Source organism: Pipistrellus kuhlii, unplaced genomic scaffold (assembly GCF_014108245.1).
Source record: "Pipistrellus kuhlii isolate mPipKuh1 unplaced genomic scaffold, mPipKuh1.p scaffold_m20_p_120, whole genome shotgun sequence".
Lineage (NCBI taxonomy): Eukaryota > Metazoa > Chordata > Mammalia > Chiroptera > Vespertilionidae > Pipistrellus > Pipistrellus kuhlii.
The window spans coordinates 1-20,419 of NW_023425428.1; the positions used below are offsets into that span (position 1 = coordinate 1).

Below are 20,419 nucleotides of genomic sequence, written 5' to 3' on the forward strand. Positions count from 1 at the left end.
CCCCCTCCTCCTCCCTCCCTGCCCCTCCCCTGCCCCTCCCCCTCCCTCTAACAACCGAACACACTTTCCTGGTGAGGACCCACCACACGGGGGGAGGGGACGAGGTGCAGCCCCGGTCCACATCGCCCCCTCCCCCCGGCCCCGCCCCCGGCCACGGGGCTGGGCCAGCGCGGGCGGCTCCCGTCCCCCTCGGCCGTGTCCCGAGCACGCGTGTGGGGCCGGCGCCGGGCCTGGGTCGGTCTGAGCGGTCGGTGTGTTGCCAGGACGCCGCCGCGGTGCTGGGCCTGGTGGAGACGGTGGACGTGGTCCTGAGCCACATCGCCTCCTGCCTGCAGGCGCCCCACCCCCGGGTGGCCATCGCCGGCTCCTCCTCCGTGGCAGGTGCCTGGGGGGGCGGGGCGGGGGGCGGGGGGCGGGGTGGAGATGCGCGGGGGGGGAGGTAGGGGGGGGCCTGGCCCGGGGCCCCGGGGGGCGGGACGGACACTGAGCCATGAGCTGGGGCGCCCTCCCGGGACGCCCGGGGTGTCAGCCCTGCTTTGTCACAGGATGGCACCCCCAGAGCTGGCTGCACCCCCAGAGCTGGCTGCACCCCCAGAGCTGGCTGCACCCCAGAGCGGGCTGCACCCCCAGAGCTGGCTGCACCCCCAGAGCGGGCTGCACCCCCAGAGCTCGCTACACCCCAGAGCTGGCTGCACCCCAGAGCGGGCTGCACCCCCAGAGCGGGCTGCACCCCCAGAGCGGGCTGCACCCCCAGAGCTGGCTGCCCCCCCAGAGCGGGCTGCACCCCAGAGCGGGCTGTACCCCAGAGCTCACTGCACCCCCAGAGCGGGCTGCACCCCCAGAGCTCACTGCACCCCCAGAGCGGGCTGCACCCCCAGAGCGGGCTGCACCCCCAGAGCTGGCTGCACCCCCAGAGCGGGCTGCACCCCCAGAGCGGGCTGCACCCCCTGAGCAGGCTGCACCCCAGAGCAGGGCCCAGCCCGCCCGGAGCACTGACCGCCCCCCCTGCACACAGAGTTCTCGGTGGCCAAGCTCCTGCCCGGGACCCTGAACTCCTCCAGCTACCGCTTCCCGGCCCAGGGCCCCAGCTACATCGAGGTCCCAAAGGAGGCCTTCCGCGGCCACGGTGCGCTGGCGGGGGGGGGCCGGGCGGGGGGGGAGGGGGGCACCGGGCAGGGGAGGGGGGCGCCGGGCAGGGGAGTGGGGCGCAGGGCAGGGGAGGGGGGCGCCGGGCAGGGGAGGGGGGCGCGGGCGGGGCGGGGGGGGAGCCGGGCGCGGGGAGCCAGGCCGGGGGGGGGGGGGGCGCCGGGCAGGGGGGAGCCGGGCAGGGGGGACGGGGCAGGGGGAGTGGAGGGAGTCGGGTGCCCTGGGCGGGAGGCGGCCCTGCAGGCAGGAAGGACGGGGGGGGGGGGCGCGGGAGTAGAAGGCGTTTGGGGGGAGGGGGTTTGGGGGGTCGTGTTGCTGTAAATGCCCCGAGGCAGTGGCTGTGGGAGAGTTAGGAGCCGGGGCCCCGCCCTCTCCTCCCGGCTCTGGGGGAGGCCTGGGGGGCTGGGTGTCGGGGGGCTGGGGGGCCGCGTGCCCCTCCTTTCGCCCCCGGACGCTGAGGCCGCCTCCCCCTCAGCCTGGACCACGATCGTGGGGCTGCTCTACCACACCATGCACCGCTTCCTGGGCCCCATCCGGCCGGAGCGCACCCGGTGAGTGCGTGTGCGTGTGCGTGTGCGTGTGTCTCTCTGTGTATGTGTGTGTACGCGTGCGTTTGCACGTGTGTGTCCGTGTATGTGTCTGTGCGTGTACATGTGTGTGTGTGTTCATGTGTGTGTCCATGCATATGTCTGCGTCCTCCTGGGGGCCGGGGTACCGGGGCCGATCTCACCATGAGCACGCAGTGCGTTAACTGGATTTTTTGCTTTTTTATTTGTTAATACTTCTGTTGACTTCAGAGAGGAAGGCAGAGAGAGACACACCCAGAGAGGGACACCCATGAGGAGAGAGATGGGCCGGCTGCCTCCTGCACGCCCCCCTGGGGATGGAGCCTGCACCCCGGGGCTGTGCCCTGACTGGGAGTCGAACCCTGGCCTCCTGGTCCATAGGGCGGCGCTCACCACTGAGCCACGCTGGCCGGGCCAGGAACAGGGTTTGGTGGGTGCAGTTGGAGCTGCAGGACTCACACACTGAGCGTGGGACCCGCCCTGGGGGCCAGCGCCCAGCCTGGCGGGAGCCGCGGGCACAGGCGGCTGGAGATCCCACATCCATCCCCGGCCCCCGCCCCGGCGCCCGGCGCCCCGCTGCCCCGCCCCCGTCCTGACCGTCCCTGTCCCGCCAGGATCCCCGAGGCGGCCGCCTACCCCGGCTGCCCGCTGCCCCGCCCCCGTCCTGACCGTCCCTGTCCCACCAGGATCCCCGAGGCGGCCGCCTACCCCGGCTGCCCGCTGCCCCGCCCCCGTCCTGACCGTCCCTGTCCCGCCAGGATCCCCGAGGCGGCCGCCTACCCCGGCTGCCCGCTGTCGGCCGCCAGCTACCTCATCTCCCTGGAGGTGGTGCCGCCGCCCGCGCTGGCCCACAACCTGTCCGGCTCCCCGCTGACCACCGTCCGGCTGCAGCACCAGCTGGTGAGTGAGGCGGCCGCCATCGCACCGCCCTCCTCTCTGCTCGGGATCGGTGGACAGAGCGGGGCCGGGGGCGTCCGGGCTGCCAGCGCATTAAGGGGGGAATTCATTAACCGTTCGACCACGGATCACCGGCCAGTGGTTAAGTGGATGCATTTTGGCAAGTCCGTGCGGATGCGCTTTTTTTGCTGAGTCATGGTATTGGTTTTTTGCTGAGTCATGGTATTGGTTTATGCTGAGTCATGGTATTGGTTTTTTGCTGAGTCGTGGTATTGATTTTTGCTTAGTCATGCTGGCGATTTTTTGCTGAGTCAACTAGTCAATCGCCAGCATGACTAGTTGTGCTGATTTTTTGTTTGTTTGTTTGTTTGTTTGTTTGCTGGGTCACGGTATTGGTTTTTTTCATATTCACGCCGATGAATTTTTTTTTTTTTGCCGAGTCATTGATCCGTTGCCCCACACTGGGGACCTGGGGCTGTGCCCTGACCTGGAATCGAACTATGACCTTTTGGCTCATAGGTCGGTGCTCAACCACGGAGCCACGCGGGCCGGGCTGGCGGGGGCTTTTGCGGCCATGAGACGCTCAGGTCTGTGGTCGGGGCAGGCAGCGCCGAGGAAGGCGGTGGCGGGGACGAGGCGTGTGAGGCTGGCGGTTCCCCGGGGGGAGGCGGGAGGGGCCGCGCGAACCGGGGCCGCGGGCCCGTCCTGGGACCGGCTCCGTCCGAGCCTGAACGGCGTGGATGAGGCCGAGCTGGGAACCTGCGTTGGACCCGGGGCCGGGCCCTGCGGCCGAGGGTGGCGCGGCTCTCGGAGCTTCTGCAGCTCCTGGCGCTGGGACGCCGTCCCTCCTCTGGCTGTAAATCAGCTCCGGGCGTGTGGCCGGCAGCTGATCGCGTTTGCTTTTAACGTCGTCATCCGGGATAAATCCGTGGTGGACGCCAGCCAGGCCAGCCCGCTCGCTGCCTCTCCCTGCTCTTCTCGTCTTGGCTTTTCATCTGAACTCCGACATCCCAACCAGTTCTTGGACCGAGTTCCCAACCGTTCAGCCACCGCACCCTGGCATTAATTTTCTTTTAAAGAAAGTGATTCCTTTTATATTTATCTTATTGATTTTAGAGAGGAAGGGAGAGGGAGAGAGAGAGATAGAAACATCTAGAAACATCGATGAAAGAGTCAATGATTGGCTGCCCCTTGCACGTCTGCCACTGGGGATCCAGCCCGCAACCCAGGCCTGTGCCCTTGGCCGGAATCGAACCTGGGACCCTTCAGTCCGCAGGCCGTTGCTCCATCCACTGAGCCAGACCGGCCAGGGCCAATTTTGATCTTCAGTCTCAGCCTACGTTCAGTGTCGCCGTGGATGGCCTTCGGGCGTCCGGCACAGCCGTTAGACGGCCCGGCCCTTGGCACGGCGGTCCCGTATCGGTGCCAACGCAGGACAGAGTGGGGAGGCCAGGTCCCCACCCCCTGACCGCTCCGTGACCGTGCGTGTGTGTGTGCGTGTGTGTGTCTAATGCACGTCTGGACACACGGCACTCCTGCTGTCGACAACACAAGACGCGTCTTATAGATTGAAGGTTAGACGCTCCCACGCCCGGGGCCCGGTGGGAGCCAGGGCCGGCCTCCGGGGGCCGGGAGGTTCCCGGGAGCCGGGGACAGAGGGGGCGGCAGCCGGGTTATTTCTGAAGCGGAGGCTCTGAGCGGCGGCCGGCGGGCGGGCGGGCGTGTCGTCCCAGAGACCCGTAATTGAGGCCGGGCGGCCGGCTCTCCCAGGCTTCGGGTTTCCTTTGAAGGTCGCTGCTTTCTCGTTTCTGAGGGCGTTCGGCGCTTTGGAGCTGAGACCGTTTGTTCGGTGGGAACCGGGGGGGGGGCTGGGAGAGAGGTGGGCCTGCACTCGGTCCCTGCCCTCCTGGACGGGGCCCGGGGCCCGGGGCTGAGGCACTGGGTTCTCCTGGCCTGGAGTGGGGGGGGGGGGCCGGCGGGACCCAGGGCCTGTCCCGGGGGGAGGCGCCTTAGACTGAGGCGACCGGACGTCCCGCTTTTTAACAGTTTGTCTAGCCCAAACCGGCGTGGCTCAGTGGATAGAGCGTCGGCCTGCGGACGGAAGGGTCCTGGGTCCGATTCCGGTCAAAGGCATGGACCTTGGTTGCGGGCACATCCCCGGTGGGGGGCGTGCAGGAGGCAGCTGATAGATGACTCGCTCTCATCGATGTTTCTAACGCTCTCTCTCTCTCCCTTCCTCTCTGAAAAGTCAATAAAATATATATTTTTTAAAAATCGGGTCTGTCCTGCCAAAAGCAGGACATCTGGTCACCTCCCCTCAGAGGGGATCTCGGCCTGCACCGGGGTGTGCCCGCGGGCGATGTGGTGTCGTCCGGCCGGGAAGCCAGCTCCCGAGGCCCCCCGCCCCCCGCCCCCCCCACCCCACACCCCCCCGCCTCGGCCCCCCTGCCCCGCCCCCCCGCCCCGCCCCCCCCCTCGGCCCCGTGGAGACACACGGTCTGATCGATCGGCCCCCCGCCCCCCCCCCCTCAGCCCCGTGGAGACACACGGTCTGATCGGTCGGCCCCCCGCCCCCCCCCCTCGGCCCCGTGGAGACACACGGTCTGATCGGTCGGCCCCCCGCCCCCCCCCTCGGCCCCGTGGAGACACACGGTCTGATCGGTCGGCCCCCCGCCCCCCCCCCCCGGCCCCGTGGGGACCCACGGTCTGATCGGTCGGCCCCCCGCCCCCCCCCCTCGGCCCCGTGGAGACACACGGTCTGATCGGTTGGCCCCCCCCCCCCCCCCCGGCCCCGTGGAGACACACGGTCAGGATCCATCGGCCCCCCGCCCCTCCCCCGGCCCCGTGGAGACACACGGTCTGATCGGTCGGCCCCCCCGCCCCCCCCTCGGCCCCGTGGAGACACACGGTCTGATCGGTCGGCCCCCCGCCCCCCCCCCCGGCCCCGTGGAGACACACGGTCTGATCGGTCGGCCCCCCGCCCCCCCCCCTCGGCCCCGTGGAGACACACGGTCTGATCGGTTGGCCCCCCGCCCCCCCCCCGGCCCCGTGGAGACACACGGTCAGGATCCATCGGCCCCCCGCCCCCCCCCCCGGCCCCGTGGAGACACACGGTCTGATGGGTCGGCCCCGTGCAGACACACGGTCTGATCGATCGGCCCCGTGGAGACACACGGTCTGATCGGTCGGCCCCCCGCCCCCCCCCCCGGCCCCGTGGAGACACACGGTCTGATCGGTCGGCCCCGTGGAGACACACGGTCTGATCGGTCGGCCCGCGGAGCTGCCCGCACGGAGGTTGTAGCAATTTCTGTCGCCGCCGGAGGCCCACTCAGCCTGTGCCGGACCCGGTCTTGTTTTGTTTGCATTTCCTTCTTTAAAAAAAAAATAAAATTGTTTTTTATTGATTTCAGAGAGGACGGGAGAGGGAGAGGGAGATAGAAACATCCATGAGGAGGCCTGGCCGGCCTGGCTCCGTGGACAGAGCGTCGGCCTGCGGGCTGAAGGGTCCCGGGTTCGATTCCGGTCGGGGCCCAGGCTCAGGTTGCGGGCTCGATCCCCAGTGGGGGGCGTGCAGGAGGCAGCCGGTCCGTGATTCTCTCACCATGGGTGTTTCTGTCTCTCTCATTCTCCCTTTCTCTCTGAAATCAATAAAGAATTTTTTTTTTTTTAAGAAAGAAAGTAACATCCATGATGGGAGGGAATCACGGACCGGCTGCCTCCCACCCGCCCCCTGCTGGGGATGGAGCCCCCAACCCTGGGCTGTGCGTTCCCACGGCCGGAGGGCGGACGGGTGTGACCTCGGCCGCGCCCACCGGGCAGCCACCTCCGCCCGCTGACCACACACAGACACACACACACATACACACACACAGCAGCCACCTCCGCCCGCTGACCACACACAGACACACACACACATACACACACATACAAACACACACAGCAGCCGCCTCCGCCTGCTGACTACACACACACACACACACATACATACACACACATACACACACACATACACACACACAGCAGCCGCCTCCGCCCGCTGACCACACACAGACACACACATACATACACACGCACACGCACACTCACACACGCACACACATACACGCACACACACAAACACGCACACACATGCACACACGCACACGCACACACAAACACACATGCACACACGCACACGCACGCACACACACACGCGCACACACACACGCGCGCACGCACGCTCACACACAGCGGCCGCCTCCCCTGCTGACTACACACACATACACACACGCACGCACACGCACACACACGCACACACACACACTCACACACACTCACACACACACACCATCTCTCTCACACACACGCACGCACACGCACACACACACACAAACATACACGCACGCACACACACGCACACACACACAAACATACATGCACGCACACATACACGCACACATACACACGCGCGCGCACACACATGCACGCACACACACAAACATACACGCACGCACACATACGCGCACGCACACATACACGCACACATACACACGCGCGCACACACATGCACACACACGCACACAGCGGGCTGCAGGGGGGGCTGAGCCTCCGCCGAGGTGGGAGGTGGGGGGAGGGAGGGCTGGGCTGGGCGCCGCCCTGGGTGGGAGTGGGGCCTCCGGCCCGGCTGCAGCCGAACCCTCCTCCCCCGCCTGGGCCTCGCCGGCCGCCCCCGCGGTGCCCTCCCGGACCTCCACCTCCGGGGGCTGTGTGACCGCCCGGGGCTGTGTGACCGCCCGGGGCTGTGTGACCGGGGCTGTGTGACCGGCCGGGCTGTGTGACCGGGGCTGTGTGACCGGGGCTGTGTGACCGCCCGGGGCTGTGTGACCGCCCGGGGCTGTGTGACCGCCCGGGGCTGTGTGACCGCCCGGGTCTGAGCACAGGCAGAGCCGACAGCGTGGAGCTGGGGTGAGGGTCCGAGGTCCACGTGTGGATGTCGGGGAGCAGGGGAGCGGGGGCACAGCTCTGTGTGGACAGGGGGTCTGGGGACGGGGCCCCGGCAGCGAGGTCCCGGGGAGCAGCGAGCGGGAGGGGCCCCGCCGTGCGGAGCCTGAGGCGGAGCCCGGCCCCCAGCCCGTCCGAATGGCCTCACGGCGCCCGTCCTCTTCCAGACCAGCCGGCAGCAGCGCGAGGCGGCCAATGAGACCAACCGCGTGTTCCTGTACTGCGCCTTCCTGGACTTCAGGTGCGGCCCGAGGCGGGGATTGCTGGGGGGCGGGGGCTCAGGGGGCGGGCAGTGGGGGCGCCAGCGGCCGAGACCTGACCTGGGTCCCTCCTGTGCGTGTCCTGTCCCCCCCGGTGTGTCCCCCCGGTGTGTCCGTCCCCGGGCGGGCCTGGGTCACCGGCCCCATCCCCCTCAGTGAGCACCCGGTGCCCGGTGCCCGGTGCCCGCGCTCAGAGGGCCCCAGCAGGACACGTCCCGCTGCCTAATGGGCCAGGCCTGGGCGCCGTTCGGCCGCGTCCCCCCCCCAGAGGCCCCTCGCCGGGCCGGCCGCCGCCTCCGCTGACCGCCCTCCGGCCCGCAGCTCCGGGGAGGGCGTCTGGTCCAGCGCGGGCTGCGTCCTGGCAGAGGGGGACCTGGGCTACTCCGTCTGCCGCTGCTCGCACCTCACCAACTTCGCCATCCTCATGCAGGTGGTGCCGCTGCAGGTGAGGGCCCGCGGGTCAGGGGGTCCCGCTGGGTGGGGGGCCCCCGGCCAGGCAGTCCCCCTGGGAGGCAGGGGGCAGGGTTTGCCCCCCGGGTGCAGGCCTCCTCCAGGTCCCTCCCTCTCTGGGCTCAGGGCTGGGGGGTAAGCAGAGGAGAGGCAGAGGGAGGCAGAGGGATGCAGAGGGGAGGCAGAGGGAGGCAGGCAGAGGGGAGGCAGGCAGAGGGGAGGCAGAGGGAGGCAGGCAGAGGGGAGGCAGGCAGAGGGGAGGCAGAGGGGAGAGAGAGGGGAGGCAGGCAGAGGGGAGGGAGAGGGGAGGAAGGCAGAGGGGAGGGAGAGGGGAGGCAGGCAGAGGGGAGGCAGAGGGAGGCAGAGGGGAGGCAGAGGGAGGCAGAGGGAGGCAGAGGGAGGCAGAGGGGAGGCAGAGGGGAGGCAGAGGGAGGCAGAGGGGAGGCAGAGGGAGGCAGAGGGATGCAGAGGGATGCAGAGGGGAGGCAGAGGGAGGCAGAGGGGAGGGAGAGGGGAGGCAGAGGGAGGCAGAGGGAGGCAGGCAGAGGGGAGGCAGAGGGAGGCAGAGGGGAGGGAGAGGGGAGGCAGAGTGAAGGCAGAGGGAGGCAGAGGGAGGCAGAGGGGAGGCAGAGGGAGGCAGAGGGATGCAGAGGGATGCAGAGGGGAGGCAGAGGGAGGCAGAGGGGAGGCAGAGGGAGGCAGAGGGAGGCAGAGGGAGGCAGAGGGAGGCAGAGGGGAGGCAGAGGGATGCAGAGGGGAGGCAGAGGGAGGCAGGCAGAGGGGAGGCAGGCAGAGGGGAGGGAGAGGGGAGGGAAGCAGAGGGAGGCAGAGGGAGGCAGAGGGGAGGCAGAGGGGAGGCAGAGGGAGGCAGAGGGAGGCAGAGGGATGCAGAGGGGAGGCAGAGGGGAGGGAGGCAGAGGGGAGGCAGAGGGAGGCAGAGGGAGGCAGAAGGGGAGGCAGAGGGAGGCAGAGGGGAGGGAGAGGGGAGGGAGAGGGGAGGCAGAGGGAGGCAGAGGGAGGCAGAGGGGAGGCAGAGGGGAGGCAGAGGGAGGCAGAGGGAGGCAGAGGGGAGGGAGAGGGGAGGCAGAGGGAGGGAGAGGGGAGGCAGAGGGAGGCAGAGGGGAGGGAGAGGGGAGGCAGAGGGAGGCAGAGGGAGGCAGAGGGGCGGGAGAGGGGAGGCAGAGGGAGGCAGAGGGGCAGGAGAGGGGAGGCAGAGGGAGGCAGAGGGAGGTAGAGGGATGCAGAGGGAGGCAGAGGGAGGCAGAGGGAGGCAGGCAGAGGCAGGCAGAGGCGGGCAGCTGGGCAGCCGGGTCCCCTGAGCTGAAGGCAGAGCGGGCGCACAGGCAGCGCGGGGTTCAGCCCGGCCCTGGGTGTCTTCCTAGAAGCACATCCAGCCACTCATCGCAGGCCCGGCGGCCTCAGCGGTTCAGAATCATCCCTGCGCCACCACGGCTGCCCACGCTGACAAATAACCAGATCCCCCAAATAAATGAACAGCCAGGTCCACGCCCAAGGGGCACCGTCCTGCGAGCTACGGGGAGGGGGCCCCGGGGGAGGGAGGGTTCGCAGGCGCAGGTCAGGCTGGGGCCATTGGGGCATCGGCCACGTGCCGCCCAGGGCTGACCCGGAGGCCACGCGCACCCCGGAGGCGGGGCCGGGGCCCGGGGGCCGGAGCGCCCGCCGTGCCCACCGGTTCGGTCCCCCGTCCCCTGATCCCGGTCCCGGGCCTGACCTCCGCTCCCGCGCCCCCGCCCGCACAGCTCACGCGCGGACACCAGGTGGCGCTCTCGTCCATCACGTACATCGGCTGCTCCCTGTCGGTGCTCTGCCTGGCGGGCACGCTGGCCACCTTCGCCATGCTCTCGTGAGGCCCGCCGCCCCTGTGTCCTGTCCTGTTCGTGCCCTGTCCGTGTCCTCTCCGTGCCCTGTCCGTGTCCATGTCCGTGTCCTCTCCGTGTCCTGTCCCTGTCCTGTCCTGTCCGTGCCCGTGTCTGTGCCCATGTTCATGTCCTGTCCGTGTCCATGTCCTGTCCTGTCCGTGTCCTGTTCGTGTCCTCTCCGTGCCCTGTCCGTGTCCTCTCCGTGTCCTATCCGTGTCCATGTCCGTGTCCTCTCCGTGTCCTGTCCCTGTCCTGTCCTGTCCGTGCCCGTGACTGTGCCCATGTCCATGTCCTGTCCGTGTCCATGTCCTGTCCTGTCCGTTTCCTGTTCGTGTCCTCTCCGTGCCCTGTCCGTGTCCTCTCCGTGTTCTGTCCGTGTCCATGTCCATGTCCTGTCCGTGTCCATGTCCGTGTCCTCTCCGTGTCCTGTCCATGCCCGTGTCCTGTCCTGTCCGTGTCCTGTCCGTGCCCGTGTCCTGTCCTGTCCGTGTCCATGTCCTGTCCTGTCCGTGCCCTGTCCGTGTCCTGTCCATGCCCATGCCCGTGCCCATGCCCGTGTCCGTGTCCCAGGAGGCTCCGTGCAAACAGGACCCCCTGCCCCCCCCCGCTTGGCCCCCTCTCCCCCCTCGGCCCCCCCGCCGGCCTTTGCATGAGCTGGGTCTGCAGATTGACTCCTCAGTCACTTTGTAAGAAATACGTATTTTTTTAAAAAATTAATTGATTCTTTACAGAGAGGAAGGGAGAGGGATAGAGAGCTAGAAACATTGATGAGAGAGAAACATCCACCAGCTGCCTCCTGCAACGCCCCCCACCGGGGATGTGCCTGCAACCAAGGTACATGCCCTTCACCGGAATCGAACCCGGGACCCTTCAGTCCGCAGGCGGATACTCTGTCCATTGAGCCACACCGGTTTCGGTGAGATACCTATTTTCTAGCCCGAGGCTTGGCCCAGTGGACAGACCGTTGGCCCTCGGACTGAAGGGTCCCAGGTTCGATTCCCGTCAAGGGCACGTACTTGGTTGGAGAGAGGGAGAGAGAGAGAAACATCCATAATGGGAGAACCATAGACCGGCTGCCTCCTGCGGGCCGCCTGCTGAGGATGGAGCCCGCCACCCGGGCCTGTGCCCTGGCCGGGATCGAACCCCGACCTCCTGGTTCGCAGGTCGCCGCTCAGCCCCAGCCCCGCGGCCTGCGTCCCCGGTCGCTCCCCGGGCTGAGGCCTGGGCTGCAGGGGGACCTGGTGGCGCTGGAGGACATGGGCTTCCACTAAGCCGCGGGGCTGCCCAGAGCGGGCCATTTCCCAGGGCAGCCGGAGCCATCGAGGGGCCGAGAGGGAGGGCATCTGGGCCCGCTTCCCATGGGGCTGGTCCTGGCTTCACCCCTGCCCCCTGCCCCTGCCCCCTGCCCCTGCCCCTGCCCCCTGCCCCTGCCCTCTGCCCCCTGCCCCTGCCCTCTGCCCCTGCCCCCTGCCCCCTGCCCCCTGCCCCCTGCCCCTGCCCTCTGCCCCTGCCCCCTGCCCTCTGCCCCTGCCCTGCCCCCTGACCCTGCCCCTGCCCTCTGCCCCTGCCCCCTGACCCTGACCCTGACCCTGCCCCCTGCCCCTGCCCTCTGCCCCTGCCCCCTGACCCTGACCCTGACCCTGCCCCCTGCCCCTGCCCTCAGCCCCTGCCCCCTGACCCTGACCCTGCCCCCTGCCCCTGCCCCTGCCCTCTGCCCCTGCCCCCTGACCCTGACCCTGCCCCCTGACCCTGACCCTGACCCTGACCCTGCCCCCTGCCCCTGCCCTCAGCTCGGTCAGCACCATCCGGAACCAGCGCTACCACATCCATGCCAACCTGTCCTTCGCCGTCCTGGTGGCCCAGGTGCTGCTGCTCGTCAGCTTCCACTGCCAGCCGGGCACGGTGAGCCCCCAGGCCCCCCAAACTCCCCTGCTCCCCAGGTGCCCGGCGGCGCCTCCTGCAGCTGGAACCCTCCGGCCCGATGCAGAGGGACCCCCCCCCCCCCCACAAGGCCGGGTCCCCCAGGGAGACGACGCGCTGGTGCAGAGGACACGGTGTCCGGCTGGCGGGCACCGCGAGGCGGACAGACGGGCGTCCCGGAGTCCAGGGGGAGGCCCCGCCTCTGAACCCCGTGCCCCAGGCCCCCCAGGGGCGGGGACCAGGGTTCCGGAGGGAGGCGGGAACCCTGAGCCAATCCCGTCGCTGGGAATGGGGACACGCGTGCTGATTGGCCGGACCTGATTCCCACGTCTTCCTGGAACCAATCACGGTGCCTGGGAGGGCACCTGGGGCGCTGATTGGTTCCCCACGAGTCACGTGCCCCCACCAGACCGGAAGTGGGAAGGAGCCCTGACTCCCAGGGCTGAAGTCAGGCCACGTGACCCCCGAGGATGCCCCAGAGGGGGCGCTGGGGGGCCTGACGGGGGCGCTAGGGGTCCCGCACCCCGGGAGCGCCCAGGGGGGCCTGACGGGGGCGCTGGGGGGCAGAGAGGGGCTGGGGCCGCACCCCGGAGCGCCCGCGGGGCCTGACGGGGGCGCTGGGGGGCAGACGGGCTGGGGCCGGGACCCGGAGCGCCCAGGGGACCTGACGGGGGCGCTGGGGGGCAGACAGGGGCTGGGGCCGGGACCCGGAGCGCCTGGGGCTGACCCGGCCTCCGCCCTCCCCAGATGCCCTGCCGGGCGCTGGCCGTGCTGCTGCACTTCTTCTTCCTGAGCGCCTTCGCCTGGATGCTGGTGGAGGGGCTGCACCTATACAGCATGGTCATCCGGGTCTTCGGCTCCGAGGACAGCAAGCACCGCTACTACTACGGCATCGGCTGGGGTGGGTGCGGGGCTGGGCGGGGGCGGGGCTGGGGCGGGTGCCACCAGGCTGGGTGGGTGCGGGGGCTGGGGTGGGTGCGGGGGCTGGGGTGGGTGCCACCAGGCTGGGGTGGGTGCGGGGGCTGGGGTGGGTGCGGGGCTGGGGCGGGTGCGGGGCTGGGGCGGGTGCGGGGCTGGGGCGGGTGCCACCAGGCTGGGGTGGGTGCGGGGGCTGGGGTGGGTGCCACCAGGCTGGGGTGGGTGCAGGGGGTTGGGGTGGGGCCCCGGGCAGGGCAGGTGCCGCCTGGCTGGGGGCGGGGTGTGGGGGCGGGATGGGATGGGGTTTGCTCTCCTCTTGGCCTTCTCTGCACCTCGGAGAGGCCAGGACATAAGGGAGAACCACGTTGGCCAAACAGAGCAAAGGTCTCACATCCTGGGAATCACTTGCTCCCCGCGATTCTGACGTCTATGGGGGTCCTTTTAATTTTCTTATTTATTTTAAACATTTGCATTGATTTCCGAGAGGAAGGGAGAGGGGCAGAGAGAGGAATATCCATGAGGAGAGAGAATCATGGACCGGCTGCCTCCTGCACGCCCCCTACTGGGGACGGAGCCCGCAACCCAGGCCTGTGCCCTGACGGGAATCGAACCCTGACCGCCTGGTTGGTAGTTGGATGCTCAACCCCGGAGCCACCGGGCTGTTCCCTCTTGTTAAGGTCGGAGGACTCGGCTGCTCTGCGTCCCAGCCTGCCCGTGGCTCTTGGCGTGAATCGGGCGTAACTGCCCGTGGCTCTGGGCGTGAATCGGGCGTACACGAGTGAATGACCTCGGGAGTGGGAGGCAGGGCAGGGCTCACGGGCGCCCCCTGGTCTCCCTCCAGGGTCCCCGCTGCTGATCTGCGTCGTCTCCATCTCCTGTGCCCTGGACAGTTACGGGACCACCAACAAGTAAGCCGGCTCGGCTCCCGCGTCAGCCGGCTCCCGCGGGGACGGGCAGAGAGGGTCCAGGTTCCCGGGGGCGGGGCTGGCCGGGGCGGGGCGGGGACCGGCCGAGAGGGTCCCAGGTTCCCGGGGGCGGGGCTGGCGGGGCGGGGCGGGGACCGGCCGAGAGGGTCCCAGGTTCCCGGGGGTGGGGCTGGCCGGGGCGGGGACAGGACAGAGAGGGTCCAGGTTCCCGGGGGCGGGGCTGGCCGGGGCGGGGACCGGCCGAGAGGGTCGAGGTTCCCGGGGGCGGGGCTGGCGGGGTGGGGACAGAGGCATGGGGGGTGGAGGAGCCGGTGGGCAGAGGGTGCGGACGGAAACGTTTTATTCCTGTGGACTCCCTAGACATGGGTCAGCCCGGATCCCCGGTCGGTGACTGTAGCTCTATTGGGGGAGGGGGGTCCGCAGGGGCCTAGGGCGCCCCATGCCCCGTAATTGCAGCTGGGAACCCAGGGGTGCGGAAGTGCAGGCGGGCGCACAGGCCGGGCCCGGCGTGCAGGGCGCAGCCGAGGGGATTTCCCGGGCGTCGCCGCCTCCCGCCACGTTCCCACGGGCGGTGGACGGCCCTCGGACCCGGATGAGGAGGGATGGCTGGGGGCCAGGCCGGGGGTCGCGTCCCAGGAGAAGGCCCCGCCGTCCGTAGAGAGAGAGACGGGCTGAGTGGTCGCTTCCCTCCCCAGCTGCTGGCTGTCCCTGCACAGCGGAGCCATCTGGGCCTTTGTGGCCCCCGCCCTGCTGGTCATCCTGGTAGGTGCCGCCTGAGGTGGGGGGGGAGCAGGAGCTGGGGGGACCCTGGAGCTCCCCCTGGTGGACCCCTCCCGGCTGTGGTCTGGTGCCGGGAACCAGCTCCAGCCTCTCCTAATTACGAGTGTCCTCGAAAGGTTGCTGAGGCTTGGGGGCTGAGCCACGTATATAAATTACCTGTTGGAACAGCTAAAAAGCATGTCCCCCAAACCTGACTGGGATGATCGTCTGCTGCCAGACAGCTCAGGGCATCTTAATCTGTTCGTTATTGCCTCCTGTTGGCCAGACACCTGAACAGCGGTGGGCTATTCCCCAATCTGACGATGCTTCTGTAAACCCTGCCCTCTGAAGTGCAGGATCTCCACCTTGCCTTAGGGCGGGATCCTGAGACAAGGGGTAGGCTTAGCTCCTTCAGCTGAAGCCCCTCTGACCCCCCAGTGCCTGCAAAACTACCTTTCGTCCTCGGACTGTATTGAGCCTACGCACAGCCTTTCTCCAGATTGCTGAGGACCCCTTTGTAACGCTGGGACAGAACCCCCACGTTCATGGCCACCCGAACTGGGGCTCCAACCCTGGAAACACCAGCGTTAATGATACCGTTTACGTCGGGTTTAAAGCTTGAGCCTGGACTCAGGTCCCAGGGTCGCAAGGCCACTCGGGGTCGAACCGAAATGGGATTCCTAAGCTGGTGGTCAGGAGCAGGTGCCTTCCGTGCTGGGTCAGGGTCAGGGGTCAGGGGTCAGGTCAGCGCCCTGCAGGGTCTGGGTCAGGGACTGTCCCTGGGATCCCATGGGATTCTAACACCAACCGCAGCTGGGAAACACCCTTGTTCTTTTTAAAAAATACTTGTTTTCATGGATTTCAGAGAGGAAGGGAGAGGAGGTTAGAGAGAGAGAAACATCCCAGAGAGAACCATGGACCGGCTGCCTCGTGCACGCCCCCTCCTGGGGATGAGCCCGCCACCCGGGCCTGTGCCCTGCCCGGGAATCGAACCCTGACCTCCTGGTTCCTAGGTCGATGCTCCGCCCCTGAGCCACGCCGGCCGGCAGGACGGGCCTGTGCTGCTGTCCTCTCTCTGCCCCACGGATGGGCCCCCAGAGGGCAGTCCTGGGGGGCTGGGGGGCTGGGGGGCAGGTGCTCAGGGGCCGGGGAGGGCGGTGCCAGGAGGAGGCGGGTGCTGGGCGGGTGCCGCCCAGCCCTCACCTGCCCCTTCTCTCCCCCCTCCTCCCCCCTTCCCTCCTCTCCCCCCCTCTCCCCCCTCCTCCCCCCCTTCTCTCCCCCCTCCCCCCGCCCGCAGGTGAACGTGGGCATCCTCGTCGCCGTCACCAGGGTCATCTCCCAGATCAGTGCCGACAACTACCAGGTCCACAGGGACCCCAGCGCCTTCAGGTATGTGGGCCCGGGCCGAGGGCGCCCCCCGAGGGCGGGCTGGGCCGAGGGCGCCCCCTGAGGGCGGGCCGGGCCGAGGGCGCCCCCCCTGAGGGCGGCTGGGGCTGAGGGTGCCCCCCGAGGGCGGGCCGGGCCGAGGGCGCCCCCCCTGAGGGCGGCTGGGGCTGAGGGTGCCCCCCGAGGGCGGGCCGGGCCGAGGGCGCCCCCCCCGAGGGCGGCTGGGGCTGAGGGTGTCCCCATGAGGGTGCCCCCCCGAGGGCGGCCTGGGACGGCGTGGGGAGGTCCTGCCTGGCTCCGGGTGCAGTCAGACGCCCACACCCAAAGCACAGGCAGGAGGTGGAGGGCGGCTCCTCCGGGAACCGGGGCTGGAAAGCGGGGCGCAGGGCCGGCGGAGAGGGGGGACTGGCCTTGGCGCCCGGCCCTGGCGTCAAGGAGGAGCCGCCCTCACCGGCCAGCGTTTGCCGACCGCGGGGCCGAGGGGACAGGCGGCCCGGCCCTCGGGCTCTTCGGCCTCCGCAGAGTGGAGGGCTGGGCCCTGGCGCAGGTCGACCCTGGGTCAGGGGTTACGGGTCAGGGGTCACGCCCTGCGAGGCCGCCCGTCCCGGCCGGAGTCGGGCAGCCGGGCACAGGACCCTGCATACCCACACTCTGTCCTCTGTCCCGGCACTCGGGGCGCGGGGGCCGGGTCCCTTTGCCCACGGAGCCCTCCCCAGCGAGGACACGGGGTCCCCCGGGCCGGCTGCAGGGGCCGGGTGCTGGGCACGTCTCCCCTGCACCCTCTGTGGGCGCTGGGGACCCGTCCAGGCTGCTCCGGTGTCCGGGGTGCCTGGGCCCGGAGCCCGCCCGCCCCCAGCACCACCCCTCGCCCCCAGGCTGACGGCGAAGGCGGTGGCCGTGCTGCTGCCCATCCTGGGCACCTCCTGGGTCTTCGGGGTGCTGGCCGTCAACAACCAGGCGGTGGCCTTCCAGTACGCCTTCGCCGTCCTCAACTCCCTGCAGGTGGGCGTCCGGCGCTCCCCTCCCTCCCTCCCTCCGCAGCCCCTTCTCGGCCCCGCCCCCGCCCGCCCACCCCTGCCCCCAGGTGCAGCCTCTCCCGGAATCCGGGCCGAAGCACAGCCCCCCCCATCCACACCTGCTCCCCCACCCACACCTGCTCCCCCACCCACACCTGCTCTCCCCACACACCTGCTCCCCCCACACACCTGCTCCCCCACCCCACCCACACCTGCTCTCCCCACACACCTGCTCCCCCACCCCACCCACACCTGCTCCCCCACCCCACCCACACCTGCTCTCCCCACACACCTGCTCCCCCCACACACCTGCTCCCCCACCCCACCCACACCTGCTCCCCCCACACACCTGCTCCCCCACCCCACCCACACCTGCTCCCCCCACACACCTGCTCCCCCACCCCACCCACACCTGCTCTCCCCACACACCTGCTCCCCCCACACACCTGCTCCCCCACCCCACCCTCACCTGCTCGCAGCTGCTGCCTGCTTGCAGGTCATGTGACCGCCATCCAGGATGCCCCTCCCTCCTCAGGGACCCAGAGCACCGAGCTTGCTCCCTCGGGCTCCCCAACAGCAGGCGGGCCGGGTGCGAGCCAGGAGCCCTGGGGGTGTCTGTGCGCGGGGGCGGCAGTGGGCCTGACTCTCCCTCCCTTCCTGCCCCCAGGGCTTCTTCATCTTCCTCTTCCACTGCCTCCTGAACTCCGAGGTAGGCGCCCCTCACTGCGCTGGGCGGGGGCAGCTGGGAACGGGTTTTCGCTCCTTTTTTTAAGAATAAATATATTTTAATTGATTCCAGAGAGGAAGGGAGAGGGGGAGAGAGAGAGACATCCATGCTGAGAGAGAATCATGGGCCGGCTGCCTCCTGCACGCCCCCTGCTGGTGGGGATAGAGGCCACACCCGGCCTGTGCCCTGGGGGAATGGAACCGTGACCTCCGGGTTCAGAGGTTGGAGTTCAGCCCCTGAGCCAGGGGCGGGCGGTGTGGGTGGCAGGTCTCAGCCCCTTCGGCTCTTCCCGTCGCTAAGCAACCACCAAGCCTCCCCCGGATGTCCTGCGGGGAGAGGGTGGTGCGGGGTGAGAGTGGGGCTGGGTGGAGGGTGGGGTGCAGGGTGAGGGTGGGGCTGGGGTGCGGGGAGAGGGTGGGGCAGGGGTGCGGGGTGAGGGTGGGGCTGGGGTGCGGGGTGAGGGTGGGACTGGGGTGCGGGGTGAGAGTGGGGCTGGGTGGAGGGTGGGGTGCGGGGTGAGGGTGGGGCTGGGGTGCGGGGTGAGGGTGGGGCTGGGGTGCGGGGAGAGGGTGGGGCTGGGGTGCGGGGTGAGGGTGGGGCTGGGGTGCGGGGTGAGGGGGGGGCTGGGGTGCGGGTGAGGGTGGGGCTGGGGTGCGGGGTGAGGGTGGGGCTGGGGTGCAGGGAGAGGGTGGGGCTGGGGTGCGGGGTGAGGGTGGGGCTGGGGTGCAGGGAGAGGGTGGGGCTGGGGTGCGGGGTGAGGGTGGGGCTGGGGTGCGGGGAGAGGGTGGGGCTGAGGTGCGGGTGAGGGTGGGGCTGGGGTGCGGGGTGGGGGTGGGGCTGGGGTGCGGGGAGAGGGGTGGGGCTGGGGTGCGGGTGAGGGTGGGGCTGGGGTGCGGGGAGAGGGTGGGGCTGGGGTGCGGGGAGAGGGTGGGGCTGGGGTGCGGGGTGAGGGTGGGGCTGGGGTGCGGGGTGAGGGTGGGGCTGAGGGTGGGGCTGGGGTGCGGGGAGAGGGGTGGGGCTGGGGTGTGGGGTGAGGGTGGGGCTGGGGTGCGGGGTGAGGGTGGGGCTGGGGTGCAGGGAGAGGGTGGGGCTGGGGTGCGGGGTGAGGGTGGGGCTGGGGTGCAGGGAGAGGGTGGGGCTGGGGTGCGGGGTGAGGGTGGGGCTGGGGTGCGGGGAGAGGGTGGGGCTGGGGTGCGGGGTGAGGGTGGGGCTGGGGTGCGGGGAGAGGGTGGGGCTGGGGTGCGGGGAGAGGGGTGGGGCTGGGGTGCGGGGAGAGGGGTGGGGCTGGGGTGCGGGTGAGGGTGGGGCTGGGGTGCGGGAGAGGGTGGGGCTGGGGTGCGGGGTGCAGGGAGAGGGTAGGGGTGGGTGGAGGGGGGAGACCTCCTCCAGGAGCCCCGATTCCCACGGCCCCGTCCCGCCCGAAGGTGAGAGCCGCCTTCAAGCACAAGACCAAGGTCTGGTCCCTGTCGAGCAGCTCCGGCCGCATCGCCCCCCCGAAGCCCTTCAGCTCCGACGTGGTGCGTGCGGGGGGGCCGGCACCCTCACACCCCCCTCCGCCCCCTCACACCTCCCTCCTCCGCCCCCTCACGCCCCCTCCGCCCCCTCACACCCCCTCCGCCCCCTCACACCCCCCTCCGCCCCCTCCCACCTCCCTCCGCCCCCTCACACCCCCTCCTCCGCCCCCTCACACCCCCTCCGCCCCCTCACACCCCCTCCGCCCCCCTCCCACCTCCCTCCGCCCCCCCTCACACCCCCCTCCTCCGCCCCCTCACACCCCCCTCCGCCCCCTCACCCCCCCTCCGCCCCCTCCCACCTCCCTCCGCCCCCTCACACCCCCCTCCTCCGCCCCCTCACACCCCCCTCCGCCCCCTCACACCCCCTCCGCCCCCTCCCACCTCCCTCCGCCCCCTCACACCCCCATCCTCCGCCCCCTCACACCCCTCCCGCCCCCCTCCGCCCCTTCACACCCCCCTCCGCCCCCTCACACCCCCTCCGCCCCTTCACACCCCCTCCGCCCCCTCACACCCCTCCCGCCCCCCTCCGCCCCTTCACACCCCCCTCCGCCCCCTCACACCCCCTCACGCCTCCCCTCCGCCCCTCACACCCCCTCCGCCCCCTCACGCCTCCCCTCTGCCTCCGCAGACGAACGGGACCCGGCCGGGCACGGCCTCCTCCAAGCTCAGCCCCTGGGACAGGAGCAGCCAGTCCGCCCCCCGCGCCGACCTGCCCCCCGCGTGAGCCCAGCCCGAGCCCCGGGCCCTCAGACAGCGCCCTGACAGCACGAGACCCCGCCCCGCCGGGACCCCCTCCCGCCGTCCGGCTGCGGGTCCCGGACAGAGACCCCGCCCCGCCCGGACCCCCTCCCGCCGTCCGGCTGCGGATCCCGGACAGAGACCCCCGCCCCGCCCGGACCCCCCTCCCGCCGTTCGGCTGCGGGTCCCGGACAGAGGCCCCCGCCCCGCCCGGACCCCCCTCCCGCCGTTCGGCTGCGGGTCCCGGACAGAGACCCCGCCCCGCCCGGACCCCCTCCCGCCGTTCGGCTGCGGGTCCCGGACAGAGACCCCCGCCCCGCCCGGACCCCCTCCCGC

The 20,419-nt window shown here is 70.2% G+C and overlaps 1 protein-coding gene across 1 annotated transcript; it reads left to right on the forward strand.

Moving 5' to 3' along the window:
* Positions 1 to 76: 76 nt before the first annotated feature.
* On the forward strand, positions 77 to 20,152 carry ADGRD1 (adhesion G protein-coupled receptor D1; the record flags this gene model as incomplete). The annotated part of the gene is made up of 17 exons (XM_036434299.2): positions 77 to 202; positions 262 to 381; positions 1,016 to 1,126; positions 1,622 to 1,697; positions 2,471 to 2,612; positions 7,757 to 7,830; positions 8,171 to 8,294; positions 10,060 to 10,163; positions 11,970 to 12,081; positions 12,847 to 13,000; positions 13,859 to 13,925; positions 14,639 to 14,705; positions 16,000 to 16,091; positions 16,964 to 17,090; positions 17,772 to 17,813; positions 19,256 to 19,348; positions 19,974 to 20,152. Coding segments are annotated over 17 exons (1,727 nt in total), but the record flags the coding sequence as incomplete, so codon positions are not given.
* Between the last annotated feature and the right edge of the window lie 267 nt (positions 20,153 to 20,419).